This window comes from Akebia trifoliata, chromosome 8, assembly GCF_017979445.1.
Source record: "Akebia trifoliata isolate Shusen 1 chromosome 8, ASM1797944v1, whole genome shotgun sequence".
Classification (NCBI taxonomy): Eukaryota; Viridiplantae; Streptophyta; class Magnoliopsida; order Ranunculales; family Lardizabalaceae; genus Akebia; species Akebia trifoliata.
The window spans coordinates 5,076,371-5,097,321 of record NC_141382.1 but is presented as its reverse complement, the minus strand read 5'-3'; the positions used below and the strand labels follow the sequence as shown (position 1 = coordinate 5,097,321).

Below are 20,951 nucleotides of genomic sequence, written 5' to 3'. Positions count from 1 at the left end.
AAAAACTTATTTACATAATGATCAAGTAAAAAATTCTTCATTTTTTTTTATCTTCTCCTTTTCACACCAACTTTCATCCTAATAGCTAGGATTGTCGATGGATTGTATTATACCATAATTCAATCTGACGTAATCTGATAATATAATATTTGCAGATATTGTTAAGAAACAAATTGAAGCAACGAAGAACAAGATCAATAAGGAATTACACAGAAACACAATAATTTATGTGGTTCCCTCAAAATTGAGTACATACATAATCCATATCGATTCCATTATGAAGATATATATATGGGTCCCGTTCAGCACCAAACATTTTGGCCAACATTTTAACCAACCATTGTTGTCCTACATGGGTTAGTTTTGGAATGGGCTGATTTTTGGTGAAGATGATCTCTACGGTGAGGAGATCATCCTCACCAAAAACCACCCCATTCCAAAACTTCTAGCCCCATGTTTACAAGTTGAAAAATCGTGGACCGTCCATTTTTTGTAAATCATTTTTTTATGGGGTTAGAGGTTTTGGAATGGGTTGATTTTTAGTGATGATGATCTCCTCACCGTAGAGATCATCCTCACCAAAAATCAGCCCATTCCAAAACTTCTAACCCATGTTTTGAAAAATGTTTTGCCAAAATGTTTGGTGCTGAACATTTCCCTATATATATATATATAAAAGATTTTATATAATACTAGTGAAATTATAAAAATAACCTTAAGAAATTCCTTTTGGGTGCTCCGCGCTTGAAACTCCTTCTAGGTAGGGGAGTCATTGACCCCTTATGATTCCCCAACAAACTTAATAGATAAAAAGTTGTGAAAAGACAAATAATACTTATTGCTGACTAGTACCATTAGACTCCACAGACAATAATAGATTTAAGATCTGTTAAGTTTCCAAACTTATATATCATCATATTTTTATGTACTAAAATGTATATCATCAAATTGAAATGTGATATGTTCCAAAGCCAATACAATTGTTTTCGTATTGGATTTGAATCGAGCATTGAAATTTGATGAGTAACCAAGTTAGTTTCGATAAATTTTTCTAGATTGTAATGTTATCACATCAATTTTGGATCAAAATATTGATATCCAATATAAACCCCAACCAATAAAGACCCAAACCAATAATGATACATCGATGGTATTATATGCATATGCAATATGACTTATGATAAATATTCAATCAGATTTGGGGCCATAATATTAATATACGATGAGGATTCAATTCGATAAAGACCTCACATTGGGTATGAATCCAACCAATAAGTATCATATGACCAAATGAATATATGTTCTCTCTGTTAATATGTTTAATATTGAATTGCTTATTAGACCATATTAATCAAGGATTTGATCCAATAAGGTATTGAATCCTAACGTCATTAGGTATTGGATTAGATATAGATACAATTTGTTTGAAAAAGAACATAATCTAATAAGTTATACAATCATAATTAACTTTATTCTTATTTGGTCAGTTCTAAAATGATACCAATCTTGGTCTCTTCAAGTAATTGTTATATTAATATTTTTGTACATAACACCATCTTCATCGTTATTATCATCCGATCCTGATAAAAGTCATATCCCACTATCATTAAGAATCATTGTCAAAATGTCATTGAAAATAGATCCTCTCTCTCATTGCATGTCCATGTCATCTCATTATTACTTATGACAATATTTGGCAGGTGGGGGTTGGTATTTTCACTATCTTACCTCTCTATCTTCTTTGCTAAAACATAATTTACTTTGATTAGTATTGTTTTTTTTAAAAATTGGTTATATGCAACATTGATAATGATTTTAAAACTCACCCAATATTGATATGACTTTCCCAAGTCACCATGACAATGATAGAGAATGTTAAAGGTGACGCCTGACTTCTTTACTCTAGATCATATTGAAAGAAAATATTGTCTTTTCCAAAAGAATGAGACAAGACAATAGTCAAATTTAAAATCATGATAAATATTTTTGTCAAAATCAAATATATAAAATAAAATCATTATGAAAGAATGGTATGCAAACTCTTGTACATTGTCAAAGAAAAAAAATGGTGACTCAAACATGCCTCTCCATGTTTAGGTGAATATTTGATATAAATCCGTGTTTTCAAATTGATGACATACTTCTTTTGATATCATTTTTTATCCTTATCTTCAACATCTAGTAATTTTTTTTAAACCAATCATCTTCATCATTTTCAGTATTATTTTTTCCCCTCATTTTTAACCTCAAGATTATATCTAGTTCAACTTTCAAACCTTAAGGCAATATTAAATTTATAAGAAACTAGAGTTAGTCATGCCTACCGGCACGAGCATCTTATCAAGGGTTAAGGGGGTAGGAGGGGAAATGCAATAAATTATGAAGGTATTATTATTGAAAAAGAGAGGAGAAGAGGAAAAATAATAAAGTTGTAGGGTAATTCTTGGGATAATAAAATCAAAAGTTATCTTGAAATTTGTAGCATAATAATCCTAACCCTCTTTATGCACTATAAAGAGAGTGTTGAGCACTTTTGTGTTTTGTTATATAAAATAAAAAAAATTAGAATTTTGATAAAAAAAATTTAAAATTTTCTACAAAAATTTAAGACTAGGTTGAAAACGAGATTGAATAGATTAAAACTAATATACACAGAGGCTAAAGCGCTTGTAGATGATAGATTGGTTATGGGGAAAAAAAATCAGGGCTTTAGAATAGAGGTTGAAGATGAGGGCATTTGAGTTTTATTAGTATATACGAGAGAGAAGACTGAGGTCAAGGGCTATATCATCAATATGTCCTGAAGTAAACTCCAAAAAAGAGCCGTAGCATAATTACCGAACTGTAGAGACTCTTGTTTTAATTTACGAATTTAATAAGGACTTACATGTAATAAAAAACTATAGAGGATCTTATTTTAATTCACGAGTTGAATAGGGACTTACATACAATAAACTCTTTAGGTCAACTATATAAATACGAAGATATGGCAAGATGTTACCTTACCCAAACCCTAGTTCTTCAGATAATCGGCTCCTGCAAATTAGGGTTTCTAGTTCTTCTTCAATCATGGTGAGTTCGAAGCCGTTTCAGCAAATCTGCACATAGAGCTTTGATTTTTCTTTCTGCCTTTGTCATCATCACCATTGAATTCTCTTGTTTCTTTGATTTCAGGCGGATCCCGAAATAGATGTCGCTGCAGGGCAGCCGAAGAGGAGAACTTTCAGGAAATTTAGCTTCAGAGGGGTTGATTTGGATGCTCTGCTCGACATGTCTACTGATGAACTTGTCAAGCTTTTCCCTGCTAGGGCTCGCAGAAGGTAAGACTCGCTAACATCACTATAATCTGTTTCACATGGAGGCGTGGGTGGGATTTTCTGATAGAGTTTGATTTTGATGGATTTGGCTAGGTTTCAACGAGGTCTGAAGCGGAAACCGATGGCTTTAATCAAGAAACTACGCAAGGCGGTAATGGATAATTTTTTTTTTATTTGAATCTGTTTTTGTTTATTTTATGTTGAAGTTTAGATCTCTTTCATTGTTATCAAAGAATATTAGAAGAGTAAATAACTGGATAAATTTTAGTTTTCATACCTAATAATAGTATAATATAGAACAAAATCCATTTTGCATCATATCTAAGGGATTCCTTGGTTCGGACCGAAGAAGCAATGTCACTCGATCATTATCAAACTGACTGCAATCTTTTTCTGTCCGTGAGGATCCCACCAGAACGCCTTCTACTTCTAATAGGCCATGAACTAGATCAGAATCATTCTCAACGAATCTGTAAGAATTTGCGTATTCTTGTGGTGAAGTCAGAGAGGCCAATTGGGAAATTAGTGGATCTAATTCGTGGACTGTGTAGACACCCAAAATCACACAACCTGCGGATTCCAAATTCCGAAGAGTTCAAGAAACAGCCAAGTGTTGATCAGATAAGAAGAGAGAAATTAAGGTGAAAACAGATTATTTTGAGACATGATAATTTGGAGTGAGAGAGTTGACCTAATGTCACCGAATTTTGACCAATCTTTAAAAGTCACTTTCGGGAAACCAACTTTAAATATGGACTCAGCTTACAAATGCTAGGAATTCTTGGAAGCATGCCTCTAAACTCCAAATAACTCAAATTTACCCAAATTGACCTTAATTTTGTAAATTACGATCCCGAATTTGACTTTCAAACATTTCACTCATATTCATAATAAATAATTTATCCCCTCTTTATGCATTCTCTCATTCTAACCAACATCCCTACATCCATAGCCATCATCTCTACATCTCATAGCCATCATTCCTACACCTCATAGTCATCATGCCTACACATATAGCCTTTTCTATACCTACAACTACCCTCACCCCCCTTTCTCTTTATAAAATGAAACTCATATTGGAAAGGGGAAGGATCAGGAGGAAAAGGAGGGGAGGAGGGGGGGGGGGTGTTGAAAACTTAGAGAGAACTTATAGCCTGGTTAGAGATTTCCAAAATTTGATAAACAAGAAAAATCCTACCTCTCTCTCTCTCTCACCTTTTTTTCTTTAAAAAGAAAATAGAGAAAAGAACAAAATGGATAAAAGGAAGGAGAAAGATCAAATTCATTGGATTTTGGATCTTAGGAGGGAATGCGTTTTTTTTTTCTACACATTTGTTCCCACAGGTAAGTCAAGAAATGTTAATTATTTGCAATGGCTTCGATTTGAGAGGAAGGGGGGCAACGAGATGTGGATTTGATGTGCAAGGTTTGATACAAAATGAGGGAGGGTATGGGATTAAGATTGGAGAGATAGAAAGTGAGATCATGACCTTATACCATTGTGAGGGTAAAATATTGTCTTGGGACATGTAAAAAAAAGTTTAAGGTTTGAGTTTGTAAATGGGAACAATTTTGGTGTTTTGTCTCCAAAGAAGAATATCCTTTTAGTGCATTAAGTTACAATTTTGAGAAGAAATGTATGGGTCACTAGCTTGGTGGTCGTGTATAGAGAATGCATATGATTAAGAGGGTGCACGAAGAGCATGTATTTGGAGAAAGCCGTGAAAGGGGGGACATTGATTTTTGAATTTGTTATGGCGTATGATATTACTATAGCAAACACATTTTGAATTTGTGGTTTTAGAAGGAACTTATTAGGTTTTATCATGGTATGGTGGTGAGTTGAACTTGTTTTTTATTCATAAAAAAAGTGGATGAGAGAGGGAATGAAAATAGTAGATAGCAATGTACTAATGGATTGGAATCCAAAAGGTGAAAAACCAATATATTTTGTAGATATATTGATTGACAAACTTTGTAGTAATATGTTTGGTATGGAGTAACCAAATGTATTAAATGACTAGCAAAAGAGGTTCTTGGAGAATCATAGGTGGAAATTTGAAGGGACCTTTGAACTCAATGAGAACTTATTACCTTTAGGTTCTTATTCATAAGATATTTATGAAAAGTGCATGCTTTGAGCATCTCTTGATACTCTCTAATGCAAGGAGTTGGTATAGTTTCTGATCCTTGTGCTGTCGGCTAGTGATTCTTTGTCAATATTATTTATGCTTTTATGAAAATATGTCCGAGCATTTAATGAGTGTTTTGGTGACTTGAAACAGAAACAGGAAGCTCCGGCTGGTGAAAAGCCAGAACCAGTTAGGACTCATCTTCGCAACATGATCATAGTACCTGAAATGATTGGAAGCATCATTGGTGTTTACAATGGTAAGACTTTCAACCAAGTTGAAATCAAGCCTGAAATGATTAGTCATTATCTGGCAGAGTTCTCCATCTCTTACAAGCCAGTCAAGCACGGAAGGCCTGGTATTGGTGCCACACATTCATCGAGGTTCATTCCTCTCAAGTGAGATGGACAATTTTATATTCTCAAGAGAGGATCTGATGGTTGCGTTGCATTTGTTTTCCATTTAGAATTTTTATCGATCTCTTTTTCGAACACTTGTACTTTTGTTCTTCTAGTTGTTGGATTCTTTCTGCAGAACTCTTATCACTTTAAAGTTTGAAAGCCTCCGCTTTGCTTTGCTTAATTAGAAAACTTGGTTTTGGGTATTATTTCTGATTGTTTCTGGTACCCCTTTTGCTAAAATGGTTTTTCATGGAAACCTTATGAATGAATGGCTATAAGGAGGTGATACGATTACAGAGACGAGATGTTTGAAATATCCTTTTGTCTGGAATGTCCTTTACTTGAAATTATTATAATATACAAAAGCTAGTCAGTAATATTAAAGTTACTTGTTTGGTTACCCAACATTGGATCAGATTGGGTGTTATGGTGAGCTAGATGGGTTTAGGGAACTCACATTCTCACCTTTCAATGTTTCCATGGAGAATGGAAATGTGAAGGGCATTATTATCATCGAAAAGAGAGTGAGATCAGTTCAGAGAGGAGGATATTGTGGTATTTCCTTGCAAGTTTCAGATGCTATCAAGTTTGCTAGTTGTATGGTATACAATTGCATATTGCTTTTTAATTTTTTTGCCATTACTTGATAAATCTCTCTACATACCAAAAATTAGCCATTTGTGTTTTTTGGTAGTGGTTTCTTGTTATTTCTTCCCACGATTAGTGGCAAGAAATTATAATCATCATCATCAAAACAGGATTCGTTCTAGGTGATGAGAACAGGCTTCTGATCGTCTGTGGATCTGTAGACACTTGACACTGTTTTTATGACAATAAACCTAGACAATCTCATCCACATATCAATCTGAGTTTGCTCTTGACGAATAAGAGTAAAGATGTGTTCTACAAACTTAATGGGACAACTTGAGGTTACTTCCACTCAATAAGTAGGTACAGTTGGTTTAGATGTGAAAGAACCATTCAACATAAATCTTTTAAGTAGAATTCAATTCTATCACGACACGAGTTTTTTGTATAAGGATTTCATGACCCAACAATGTAGCTTTTGAAGAAAATTGACTTGTAATAAATTTGATTGACCAAAAATAGCACTGCACCGCCAGAAATATATTCAGCCTTAAAACATGTTTTTTCGTTAGATTGAATATTTAATGGGGGCTAATATAGTGGCTGTGTTTTGTAACAAATGGTCCAAAAAAATAAATAAATTGTACGAGCTGATTATACAGTGGGCCATGTATTTTATTCACGAACAAACAATTTGGATTTAGCAGGCCATATAATAGGCTACCTTCAAGCCCCAATCATGCCATGAAGTAGGAAAAAAATGCTCAATTTTTCTAGGATTCTTAAAGCAAGAATGTCTGTTTTGGTTTCTTAATCTTTTAATCCCATGTTTCTGAAAAACTCAAATCTAACATTTAAAATGGCAGGAACAAAAGCAAAAACAATCTTAATAAACATTATTCAAAGAGATCAGATAAATTCAGAAGCACTGTTTTGAAAAACATAATTTCATGGACGACGCCATTCTTACATATTGTTTTTGTAGAGTTTGTATAGGTTTGGTGTTTATAATATATGCCTGCCTCAGGAAGCTCAAAGACCTGGAAAGCTTACTCTCCTTATTGTAGAATCCCTTAATGATTCATATTTCTAGTCATTCATGCCCAATCAGAAACTAGTAAGGGTATAAAGAGCACAAGACAACACAGCACAGCTACAAATAATAGTTGGATAATGAAGCTCTTCATGATATCTGAGTAATGGCAGATTGAGACGTCAACCTTGAGTGGTTATGTTCACCTTCATAGGTCACGATAAGCATTGAGGGTTCTTCCAAGCTCCTCTCGACTTGCTTCCTTGCTGGGCATCCTCTCATGCTGCTGCATTTATAGTAACCCCTGTATAAAAATTCATTCAACAACGCCTTCTTAATCATCAATTAGAAGAAAAAAAAAATATTGGGTGTCAATGAGATCTAAAATGCACCAACAACAAGCATCATTGTGATAATGTTCATCCATCAAGAAATTTGCAAATATATGTTGAATGTGTTCTTCATAAGATAAGGAGGAGAATAGAAATAAGTTCCCATCTTCCATCCCAATGAGGAGGCACTTCTCAGCATATAAAGGCCAACTACTAGGTAGGAAAATCATTAAATCAAGAAGGAAGGTGAGTGGTCGCAAGGCCAACTCCTTCAAGTTCACTCCCCACGTGTGGTATGAAATTCGGTATTATAATCTTAAATCCACTTCATACATGAACGCTAAGTTTTTACCCCATGTTTCTTAAGACTTCCATGGTCTATATAATTAGGCAACTTGGTCAACCAAATGAAACAGGATGTTATTGTTAACGAAAATTTGCCAGTAATTCGAAAATGTCCAATGGAATTGACATCGAGAAGCCCTAAAAATGTGAACAAGTTTGGCTTTCCCCAAATTTAGCAACCATTTACAGTTATTTAGGAACAAATTCTGACATTTTCTTTTAAAATGAAGATGAACAAACATTCCTAATGTTCTTCCAATAAGAGATATCTACAGTAGCAAATGAACAAATAACTTGATAATTCATTGAAGAAAATAATTTCTTAAAGGAAAAAAAAAAACTGAAAAAATATCCATCCATCAAACTTTAATCCATAGCTGATCTTTAGAACCATATCAAATAAAAAACGTACGTTAAATCTAGATTTATGGGTTTTTAAAAAAAAAAAAAAAAAAACGTAGTAATGAATGTCAAAATAAGGGTAGATATACCTAGGGTGTGGAGAACCCTTGATTGGCTTCTGCCCATACTTTCTCCATAAATACTCATCAGAAGGGATATCTGAAATCTTGTCACTAATTGCAGGTACTTTGATGGTTCTCTTCACCCTCAATTTCCTATAAAACAGAAACATTGTTAGTGAATGATCGAAAAAACCAATTGGGCATAACAAACTAAAACATAGAAGTACCGAAATCTAACCTCCTCCTTGAACAATGGCATTTACCACTACTACTCCCCCCTTTCACACTCTCATCACCTCCTCCCCTAGCAGAGCACCCACGCTGGTGAGTAGTAGGGTGTGAGTTCTGATCAAACGATTGCGAAGCATCGATCAAATGGACCGATTTCCCATCCAAGTTAGCCCCACCCACACTTCCATCCTTGCTCAGAGATGAGATGAGAGATCTAGTAGATGACATGGTAGGTGTACAACTGGTGAGGCTATCAAACTTGAGGTTTAAGTCATTGTCATTTCTCCTCTGATGCATCATATCAGCTTCGAATTTCAATTTCATCATCATCATCTGCTGACACTGAAATCTCTGTTGCTGCAGTAGATGATGATGAAGTTGTTGTTGGAAGAATTGATAATGTGAAGTTGATGGTGTTTGTTGGGAAAGTTGGAGAGGATGATTCTTCGAAACAGAACCCATTTCTAATGCTGAGTTTTCTAAGGATATTTTCTTCTTAGAAGTTGAATCCATTATCTCTACATTTGGGTTTCCAAGAGAATTAATTTGGAGAGGTTTGGCTGAAGAATCTGATAAGGAGGTGTATGGGTTGTCCAAGAAGATGTTTTTGTGAGAAGGAGATGGAAATTGAGGGTTCTCCATTTTTCTGACTCTCCCATGACCCAAACTAGAATTGAGAAGAGAAACAACTCTCTTGAATTTGAACAAAGTCACCCTAGTTTCCACCATTAAGTTTCTATACTGTTGTATATGACGTTGAGGCTTACATAAGAGATTTAGGACTCCATGACAGCTCTTCACAGCTGCTTTGTTAGCTTCTTCAATCTCCTCCATTATTCTCCCAAACCCTATTTCTCAAAAACCCTAGAAAAACCCAGATAGTAAGAAATCACACAAAAACTCCAAAAACTAGTTCAACTCACAGATCATCAAAAACCCATTTTAGAAAAACAAAAATATCATATTTTGAGTTGGACCCAGATTGAAATGTATCACCAAAACTCCAAATCTAGCTCTATAACACCAATCATCAACAACCCATTATAGAAAAAAAAAACACAGATGGTTTTGATCAAAATTTCATCTTTTGAGATTCATCTGTAGCTATGGGTTTCTCTCATTTCAAAGTGAAACAGACAGAGATAAAGAGAAAAGTTTACCATTTAAATAGCTAGTTGATTACAGAAACAAAAAAACAAAGAAAGAAAAAGAAAATCAAGTTGGATTTAGAGGCTGTGAAACCCTAGATTCTGCTTCCATGACTGAAAGAGATGACTTGATCTGTCAAGAATCTACAAACCCAAAATTAAAAAAAACAAATTGAAATAAAGTTAAAAACTTTAAAGAAGAGAAAGATAGATTTGAGACAAAAGGGCGAGCAGGACTGAGGCTCATTTAAATAGCTCAATAAACGTAACTGCCGTCTCTATCACAGATCAGATTGGGCCCACCAAATTCCTCGTTATTCCTTTTTTTTTTTAATTATTAGTGGAGTACAGTCATACCAAGGTGTACTTTACTTACATTATCGAGATTAGTATTGCAAATCTCTAAGAAATCTAACGATAGTCTATCACCATATCTTCTAATCTTCTTTTTTTCTCCTCAAAATGTCCGCCAAAGGTGGGCCCACAGATAAATATTTGGAGTACCCGAAGTAGTTGTCATTAATTAACAACTAATTGAAAATTGACACGTGGAACTTGACAGAGAGAATCTGACCTGTACACTGTGGGTTTTTGACAAGTGGAGCAACGTGAAAACTGTGTAAGAACAAAGTGGGCCCACATATGATTCTAAAGTGATTCCCCACTCACGCTGCTACGGTGTTGTACGAAAACTATTCGGCGTATTACAAATATTTGTGATAATTGGCTGTTTCGTTGCGTTTTGGCATACATCCGTAAACTTTTGTCGGATGTTTGGTTGTAAATAAATACAAAATTTTGCTTGCCCCTACGGTCTAATTTTTCTAAGAAATAAAGTAAACTTTTGGGGATGTTATATTCCCACGCCAATAAACTACAAATATACATCATCACTTTATAAAAGCTCCAATTAAATAAGATTTGTATGGTTGGATAACCCCGAAGGGTTGGCTCAATGGCAATTTCAGACCGATGAGCGGTTAATGTCCGTAGGCCGTGAGTTCAATTCCCAGCCCTGGGACTAATCCTTGGACAAGACCATGGTCTATGAATTGAGCAAAGCCCACCTACGAAGTCAACCCCATGTCTATAGGGATATCCGATTATATATAATAAAAAAAACGGGGTGAAAAAATGTTTTTCTTGAAATATGCACTTTGGTGTATGATTGTGCATTTTACATAAAATTCATTTTCCTATCCAAAGCGATTTTGACATTTTTGCCGAACCCACCACCCCTAGGAAAGGGTTTTTCAACTTCCAAATATCATTCTTACTTAATTATCACCCCAAAATTTAAAACAACTCTCTTTTTAACATTTTTCAAGGTGCAATCCAATGATAGAATTTATTTTATAATAAAATTTATTTTTCATGACTTTTTTTTTTTTTTAAAGGGATAGATATTCCCTTAAAGATCCTCTAAAGTTAAAGTCAGAATGACCTTAAATGATAATTTTTGGGTACCCTCTCTGTCTGTTTACCATTATAATGAGAGAAGGTGGAGCAGAAGTGGAATGCCCCCACATTTATATTTAAAATTAATGTAATTAGGGTCATTTTGATAAATAAAAAATTTAAGAAAATTACAACTCACAAGTCTAGAAAATAATCCTGATTAATTTTTAAAATTATAAAAATATCCTTTTAACCATGCCGTTAAGATAATCCTTTTAATACATGTGTGTTTGCACATGCCATCTTCTAGTTGGAGATAATTAGAGATACATTTTATGTTTTCATAACTTCAGTCTTACCTGAAAGACTAACATAAAATGACCGGTATTCCCATCTTCAACCACATGACAGTATGGTTATAAAACTCTCGTTTTGACGTCTCATCTCATCCATGAACGAGATTGAGTCATCTCGAATGAGTTTTTCGATAAATTTGAGTTGTCTCGTTTTGTCTCGTTCAACAATGAGAAAGATGAACCATGGTTTTAAATCTCGTCCAATGTGTTTGACTTGTTTATTTGTTTCGTTGGTGGACGATATTGAGACATATCGAACAAGTCATCTTGGACGAGATTTAAAACCATTCATGACAGAAACCCATTTTTTCAAGGTATAATATTTATTTATGTTATAAATTATAAATATACCAATGATCGAGACAAAAATATAGAAAAGTTACCAAGTTAACCTTCCAACTTAAAAAATATAACCCTCACAATGGTTATCATTAGATTGTGGACCTATTAATTCTTCGATTGTATCGAAAATTTGAATGTTTCTCTCCTTCCATATACCCTGACAAAATGCATAAGTGGATGCCAAAAGAATCTTCTCTCCCTAAGACCCCATAATGCCAACTCTCAAAAAGGACCAAAATTGAATGAGTAAAACAGGATAGATGGAATATGAACATAAGATGAGAGACCACACGACATATGGTACATCACATTGGTTAATCATATGATTTGTAAATTCCCTTGATGCCTTGCATATTGAACAAAAGTGAGCAGAAATAAAGCTACAACTCATATGGTCACACTTTATACCCCTATAAAAAAAGGACACATTCAAATAGATATTTTTTTTTACTGCAATTGACCATTAACGTGCATTTGTAATTTATAGAAGACTAGAGTTTGCTCGTGCAGCCAGGCACGACTCTTTGAGGTTAAAGGAGTAACAGAGGAAAGATAATACAATTGGAGGGATATTATTGACAGGGGGAGGGGAAAAAGAGGAAAAATAGTAATTTCGAAGGGATATTATTGAAGGGGAGGGGGAGGAGGGGGAGGACAATAAAATTAAAAAGGATAAAGAGAAAAGACAATAAAATAGGATAATGTGAACCCTACTCTAGTGTAAGGGGGGGAGATAAAGGACAATAAAGTCGATGGAGGTGAAGAAGAAAAGCAATAAAGTGGAGTAATGTGAATCCTACTCCATTATAATTCAGAAGCTGGTAAAAGAAGAAATATAATAAAATTGGAGGGATATTATTGAAGAGTGGGTGAGTAGGAGAGGAAAGACAATGAAGTTGAATGTGGTGAAGAGGGAAGGGAATAAAGTAGGGTAGTACTCCATTGTACTTGGAATGACACATACCCCCACAAAATTATAGATAAAGTGGGATCTACTGTTGTGTTTTATTATATAGACTAAAGAAGGGGAAAGACAATGAAATTGAATGGGGTGAAGAGGGAAGGAAATAAAGTGGGGTAGTATGAACCTCACTCCATTATAATTGGAATGACGCATACCCTCACAAAATTATAGACGGAGTGGGGCCAACTGTTGTGTTTTATTACATAGACTAGAGAAGAGGAAAGACAATGAAATTGAATGGGGATGAAAATGGAAGATAATAAAATGGGGTAATGTGGACCCCACTCCATTGTAGTTGTAATGACACATACCACACAAAATTATAGCTGGAGTAGGGCCCACCATTGTATTTTATTATATAGACTAGATGAGAGAAAAGACAATGAAGTTGAATGGGATGGAAAGAAGGGAATAAAGTGGGGTAATGTGGACTCCACCCCACTGGAGCTGGAATGACGCATACCCCATACAATTATAACTGGAGTGGGGTCCACCATTATGTTTTCTTATATAGACTAGAGTTTGCCCATGCCTATGACACAAACATCTTCTTTGGGGTTAAAAGGATAAAAGAGAAAAGATAATAAATTTAAAGAGGTATTATTTAAAAATGAGGTTTGGGGTTAAAAGGATAAAAGAGAAAAGATAATAAATTTAAAGAGGTATTATTTAAAAATGAGGTAAAAGAATAAATATAATAAAATTTGAGTGATATCATTAAAAGGGGGAAGGGAGAAGAAAGACAATAAAATTCAAGGGGATGAAAATGAACAATAAAGTGAGGTAGTGTGGAGCCTAATCCGTTGTAGTTAGAGTAGGACGTTTATACCCCACAATTGTCCCATCCCTATTGTTAGCCCATGACGCTAGATCCTCCTCACTTGGAGATATGTTTATCGGATAATTACTCCATGAAACTAGCAACATAAAGTGTTTCCTAGTCCTTAAAATTTCTAGTAAGTGTTTTCAACCTGTAAAGTAAATCATTTTAATATGTTGAACCTCTTCAAGCTTGTCTTCAACCCATCATTTCAATCTCTTGGCAAAACCCTTAATCTTTGCAAAATCCTATCATTTGCAACCTCCATGAAACCCTATCTTGTTCTTTGAGGTATGATGGTTCAAGGACTGTCAATGATAACAGATTGTGGTCCCACAAATATGTTTATATAGGACCTAAAATTCTGTAGTAAATTTATGGATGGATTAATTGTTCATATTTAAGAAGAGATTCCATTACGTAGATCATTAACATATGAGACAATGAACTTATTAAACTGAACTTACTTCGAAATTAAAATTATGGAACAATGACTTGTTAGTTAAGATTGATGGCCCAGAAATAACCCAAAATAACCATTATCCATAAAGATGAGAGGCAATAATGAGGATGTTACCCATAAAATAAGTGTTGGTTGGTTCAAAATGGGCACTTTTGGAGTCTTTACAATAGACAACAATGAAGCAGCTATACTTTCCAAAAACAACAATATTGTGGAAATGAGTATATACTCAAGTGAATCTAGTAATGAACCTAAATGAGATAATATGAAGAAAAAAAATCAATTGATATGATTTTGGAAAACATAATGAAGACCAAGTAGAGGATCTAAAAGGAAATGATGAACGCCAAAATGAAGTTTATATAACTAGAAAAAATTGGAAGACATGCCTCAATTGAAGATATAGGTTCTAGATAGATGGTTGACAGATTCATGATGAGTAATAAGTTTATCTGTTTCCATGGCTTCTGCATTTCTCTTAAGGTTTTGTGACACAGTTTTTGCTAGATTTTTTCCTCCTAGAAGTGTTTAATCGTCTATTTTACAAGCATAATTTTTTCCTCTGAAAACGTTAGTCTCAAAAAAAAGGCATAGATCCAAGTGTAATGCAAAATCAAGCATCGCGAATCATAGTACAATAAAGAGAGATGGATCATCTGTTTCTTTTACAATTCTCCATTGGAATGTTTCGTAAATAAAAAATCCCTGAAAATAATGGAGTTGTCACTTGTGAAAATTTCTTCAATCAAAAGAAATGGCTCAATAGAAAAAACTTCAGTCATCCCTCACTAACCTACTATTTTGTTCAAGCCTAGTTTCCTTCCTTGTATTAAAACTTATTATTGCTTCCTTCCCCTTCCTTTCTTTGATGGTTGTGCTTCTGCCTGTTCTTTTCCTGATACTTCTGTAATATCCGCTGCACAAAGATTTGATTTTAGAGCATATTCTGTAGACATCAAGATTTACAACTTGATATACACCATACACACACACACAAAAAAAGGAAGAAGAGAAGAAATGCTTAGTGGTGCCCACAACCATGGTTTAAAATATCGGAATGTACCGATCGATACGTATCATTATCGGCCAAGGTCAATATGAAACAATGAATGTTTCAGGAATGTATCGGGTGTGTACCAAAATGTATCAGTTTGTATTGACCGATACAATATCGATTTTTTCAGAAGCTGAAACATTCAATTGATACGATATTTTAAACCATGCCCACAACAACAATAACATTACTGCTATTGCATGTTATTTCACAGAAAATTAAAACTTTAGCAACAACAATTATTGTCATAGAGAAAAGGATAAGATACGTAAATAATGATCAATGGAAATCTCAAAGAAAGATGAATACCATCAGGACCCCGTGCCATTAGAGTAAAGAAGATGTTGTTAAGCTTCTCCATCTTCTTGGCATCTTGTGCCTGGTCTGTCTTAAACTTGAGACACTGGCAAGAAACATAGAACTAATCAACCATAACAGCACACTCTAAGCATGTTATGGGGAAAGTTTAATAAAATATGCTCATCGTAATGAGATTCTTCTAACACACATCAAAGCAATCAAAGCAACCAATTCAAAAAACATGAGAACTTCATTTCAGCAACTGTAAACATTAATGCAGGAAACGTAACAACAAACTGTCATTCCACCAAAATTGGATCAGTTATGTCCCCAGAGTTAAGAAGTGAAAGAAACTTGGGGTAGGCCAGCTGGTATTCCAATAAAAGTTGGACGTGCGTGAGAAAATTTGGTTTGTGCTAGTAAACTAAGTAATTCAACAGTTTTGGATACTAGAAAATCCTATATTGACCCGATAAAAATTGATCAGAAGTAAACTTTGGGCATTTATCTCCTTTTTCATAATATTCTTGATCATCAAATCATTCAACTTTCTAACATTCTTTTCGACCTTTCTCTTTTCTGTTATCCTTTTTTTTCTCTTAGCAAAGCAGGAGGCGACAAGTAGCCCGATCCATATCATATATGTACATAAATATACATTTGATAGGTGTATCATAATTTTCTGTAACCATATTCTTTAATACTACTCCACAAGTTAACGAGTGATGCAAGCTTGAAACCTACATTTCTATGTCATTATCACAATTTTCATTAGGCAATGATTTGTAAAAGAAAAATCTACAAGTTGCCCCTCTGTGAATCTTGCACTTGTTAGCCTCTTCCCAACAAAACTGAAGTTGACACAATGTGCTTAGGGAGGGAATCGAACATGGGTTTATAATTATGTGACTTGAGATGGAATTATCACAGTGGAGATAGGGAGGACCACAGGTAAAACATCAAGTTCAAAGCCAAATAAATATAGCTTTTGATCATATCCCCAACATGGCATTTCACAAGAAGTAACAATGCTATAGCTATAGCAATAGCGGGTCTGAACTTCTGTGGAATAAAAACTATTTGTGCAAGCTAACAAAAGCAGTGCAAAAAACTCAAACAGGTACCGAGAATGTAGTTTTAAAGAGTAAGCCATTCTCTCCTAATTGTTGGGTTCACAAACAGTTAAGCAAACTTGTCCATTTTCTGGTAATGAATTTTCTCAATGAGCCTATTGGATGATATAAATATGCTTAGAGAACCTGGAAAAAAAAAAGGTACGTAATTGTATTATTTGTATCCTACCTAAATAGAGGAAGACATTGCATCATAGCATTTCCCTGGAAGCAAGAACTTCAATCCTAGAATATAAAGGAATAATCTCACACAACAACATACACTCAATCCTAGAATATAAAGGAATAATCTCACACAACAACATACACTCAATCCTAGAAGCAAGAACTTCCACCCAGCACATTGTTCCCACTCACACTTATGTAGGGATGTACATTTGGGTAAACCCAAACCGGATCAAACCGAATTTTTGGGTTCGGTCCAGGTTCAAGTTCCAAAGGTCAAAACCAAACCCAGACTGAACCAAAAGTTTCAGATATTTTTCAGGTTCGGGTAGAATCAAAATTTAAATAGTTGAATTTGAAATATTTTCAAACAAAAGTGGGTTCTAGGGGAGTTGAACCAAGGTTGTGACAGAGCCACCACGTCTTACCAACTCGCCAAGATAGCATTTGTGCTTAAACCTATAAAAATAAACATATTATAATAATTCAGTTTTCGGTCCTTATACTGAGTTCGGTCTGGGTTCAATCAGGTTTCGGGAGGGGTCAACCCTAACTCGAACCGAATTTTCTCGTTTCGGTTCTGTCTAAACCGGATCAGGTTCTATCCAGGTTTGATCCACTTTACGATCCGATTTTCGGTACGAGTTTTGGGTAAAATGTACATCCCTATGCTTATGTTCCTAAAACAATTCAAGTTCTAATTTTTTTTTGTGAAACTCCCGCTCCCAACATTGGATGAATTCAATCCCACGCAAAATCAAACAAGACCTTTTTAACATATCCCACCGCTTACCATGGTTTTAAATCTCGTTTGAGCTTGAGATGACTCACCCGAGTCGTCTCGGTCTCATTCAGTTACAATACGGATTTACACAGTGTCTCAACATTCACATCATCTTGTGAGATAAAGGAGATGTCTCGATGATGTTTTGAAAATCTCGGCCAAGTTAGTAAAACTCGTCCGAGTCAACCAGAATTTTGTAGATTTTTATTATAATAATTAATTTTTTTAGAATTTAAATATTTTTTATATGAATAAAACATGATTTTATCACTAAACATTTTCTAATCTATCTTATTTTATTAAAACATTATAATTATTTTAATTTAAATATATATAAATCGATCAATGTAAACCGAGTTAAATGGATTGTCTCGTCCAAGACAACTCAATCTCTTCCATGGACAAGATGAGATATCAAACCGAGTTTTGAAAACATGGCTCTTACTACATAACCATCAAAAGTCTCAAAACCTTAAAAGCGTCTGACCTCTATCTGATGCAAAATCACAATTTTCATCAGTATGGAAGGTCATTGCACCTACAATCCTACTGATCATCACTTTTACGGGAATCGAACTTCTTTGTCTACTCTATCCAAGCAACCACATCCAACTGATCAATGGATCACCATCCATTATTATGCTTTGGTTGAAATTGCCAACTAGCTTTTGATCTCATTAAAAACAGGTTTACCAATCACCCAAAAAAAAAAATGTTTTGGTTGAAGCCAATTGGGTTTTTTAAGTAGTCAAGAATCAAACCAGAATTTCTACATCCATGGCATGAATCGTTGCCTTTGTATTAACCATCCAATAAATATAAGTCTACTAAAGTATGATTTGCTTGCACAATTGAACCTAATTCACGATCAAACCAATTATACAATAAATCTGACTCTTTTAAAGGATCCCAAATCTGTCAGATAAGGCTTTAATGGTGATGATGACATACCTCTCGATTATCAGTGACTTTGAGAACCAATTTCCCATCACAATGTCTGTATTTCATCACATACCGTGTCTGATTTTTCATGAAAACAACAATCATCAAATTTTAACGAGAATTCAATAATAAAGATTTTGAGAAATTGAAGATCAACAACAAGAAGAAAAGAATAAGAAAGAGATTCAAAAGAAAAAATACCGATTGGGGGTCCGCACGAAATAACTGTACGGATCTCTCCATGAATTCGTCCCACGAACTGATGTAAACCATTGATTTGAAGAACAAAAATCGCAACAAAGAGACGAACAGAGAAAAGTTTGACTTCGATCTGGAGAAGGAGCTCAACTACTCCTCTAGGGTTTTGTTTGGAAATTTACTAGTGTTAAAAAAAATATATGATATTAACACACCATTAAGTTATGACTACACCCTAAACTTATAAAACATAGAATTTTTTATTTATAAGTTTATAGATTATAGATTAATGCTGGTGTGACCTCAGTGGGGAATACACCGGGGAGGCATCTTTACGTGGTGGTGCATGCATGCCCGCAGATGCATTTTCTTCGAGATACAAGTAAAATGCATCTACGGATATGTGCCCACAACCACGTTAAAATGTTCCCTACTAAGTCATTCAAGAACAACTCAATTTTATATTACCACACCAATTAATTTAAGGATGGATAATTTTTTATTTTGGAAGAACTTCTCTAACACTATGTTTGGTTGAGAGAAATGGAAAGAAGAGAAGAGAAAATAAATGAATTTATCTTCATTTCTCTTGTTTGGATTGTTAAGTGGGAAGAGAAAAGAAATTGAAAAAGTGAGTTTTCTTTCTCTCCAAAAGTCGAGAGAAGGGGAGAGAAACCATTTAAAAATATTTTAGAATTCCAACTCTGCCCATAGATCTCTTTTAAGACATTTTAAAATTTCAAAGTTGTCTTAGTTTCTCTCATGTCAATCCAAACATGTTAGAGAGAAATTTAATTTCCCTTCTCATCTCTATAATGGATTTCTCTTCTCTCATTCCAAACAAAGTGTAAGTTTTAATAAAATTTTGATACACCCCCTTCATTTTCAAATTGAAGACACATCCTTTGGCTCTGGCATTCCATTGGAGACTAGCAAATTTTTTTTGAAATGCCCTCATCTTCAATCTTTACCAACACACACACACATCAAAAACCCTTTGGGCTTGTTTGATGACACGGCAAACTCTAAGGAAAATAGTTTACCGTGAAAAACTTAATTTTAACGATGTCTGATTGCAAAATAATTAGAAAAGACGGGAAAAATGATTTTTCACAGCCATGGAGCGGGAAATCTTTTCTCCCCCCCTCTCCTCTAAGAAAATGATTTGCCAGACGACAACCAAATTTGGATTTTTTTTAATTGCCATTTAAACTTAATATAAGCAAAAGAAAATCATAAATTGCAAACCAATAACCCTATAATCAAGTTGGTTAGTTTTAAAAACTAAAAGAAAATATCATTTTTTAATTATATAATCTTTAAAAATCTATTAATCAGTATTTTAAATTATAAACAAATCCATACATGTTCTTTCCTCATACCATCTCCTAATTTAAAATAGTTAGAATCCCTTGACTCCTAAAAATTACTCATGAGAAAAACACATACTCCCAACCCTTTAAAATGTAAAATCTAATGATTAAGATTTATCCTCAGGATAGGTATCTTCGAGATTTGTGTTATCAAGATATTCATAAATCTCAACCATTGAATTTGGTATTTAAAAGGTGAGATCATGTGTTTTTCTTTTCATGAGTCATTCTTAGGAGTCAACATATCCCTACCCTTAATTAAAAAAGAAACACTTCCCTTACAAATTTAGTAGGATTTCAAAATTTACCAAGGGTGTCGAGCTCAAATGGATTACCAAATTGGCAAATCCAACACCATAGCCATATGGATTTCATGGGAAAACTCTGATCCTAAAAAGAAAAAAAAAAAAAAAAAATTTGGATTTGATCCATGGTTTTGAAAATGGACGGCTATCGGACTTCTAAATTTAAAATTAAAATTTAATGATGAAAAATATTTTTTTAAGGTTTTTTTCTTTTTAAAGTTCATAGAATTTTGTCCTCTACATCCATGTGGCATCGATCATATTTTTTGGATGCCACGAGGTGAGATCAATGACCAAGGGTAGAGTCAAGATTTCCCCCTAGTGGGGCAAAGCATAGTTAATGATAACGTTCAAGAGTTTGAA

General features: G+C 34.3%; 3 protein-coding genes across 5 annotated transcripts; 1 reads left to right on the top strand and 2 right to left on the bottom strand.

Annotated features, from left to right (window-relative positions):
- The first annotated feature begins 2,954 nt into the window (after positions 1–2,954).
- On the top strand, positions 2,955–6,056 carry LOC147395651 (small ribosomal subunit protein uS19-like). The gene is made up of 4 exons (XM_086450504.1): positions 2,955–3,072; positions 3,175–3,320; positions 3,411–3,468; positions 5,603–6,056. The coding sequence occupies exons 1-4, from the start codon at positions 2,995–2,997 to the stop codon at positions 5,849–5,851; spliced, it is 531 nt and encodes a 176-aa protein (XP_086306630.1). The 5' UTR covers positions 2,955–2,994; the 3' UTR covers positions 5,852–6,056.
- Positions 6,057–7,298: 1,242 nt separating this feature from the next.
- Positions 7,299–10,200, bottom strand: LOC147395650 (putative WRKY transcription factor 21). Of its 2 annotated transcripts, XM_086450503.1 has the most exons (4): positions 10,004–10,200; positions 8,851–9,707; positions 8,640–8,765; positions 7,299–7,775 (listed from the first exon to the last, which is right to left on the bottom strand). In XM_086450503.1, exons 2-4 carry the CDS (start codon positions 9,675–9,677, stop codon positions 7,622–7,624), a joined length of 1,107 nt encoding a protein of 368 aa, XP_086306629.1. In that variant the 5' UTR covers positions 9,678–9,707; positions 10,004–10,200; the 3' UTR covers positions 7,299–7,621. The 2 variants fall into 2 exon arrangements, with proteins under 2 accessions (XP_086306629.1, XP_086306628.1); XM_086450502.1 differs by having other exon boundaries at positions 8,851–10,199.
- A 4,737-nt stretch (positions 10,201–14,937) lies between these two features.
- Positions 14,938–19,082, bottom strand: LOC147395649 (Signal recognition particle, SRP9/SRP14 subunit). Of its 2 annotated transcripts, XM_086451496.1 has the most exons (5): positions 18,914–19,082; positions 18,722–18,790; positions 15,698–15,791; positions 15,128–15,250; positions 14,938–15,039 (listed from the first exon to the last, which is right to left on the bottom strand). In XM_086451496.1, the coding sequence occupies exons 1-4, from the start codon at positions 18,983–18,985 to the stop codon at positions 15,174–15,176; spliced, it is 312 nt and encodes a 103-aa protein (XP_086307622.1). In that variant the 5' UTR covers positions 18,986–19,082; the 3' UTR covers positions 14,938–15,039; positions 15,128–15,173. The 2 variants fall into 2 exon arrangements, with proteins under 2 accessions (XP_086307622.1, XP_086307621.1); XM_086451495.1 differs by having other exon boundaries at positions 14,938–15,250; positions 18,914–19,080.
- Positions 19,083–20,951: the final 1,869 nt, after the last annotated feature.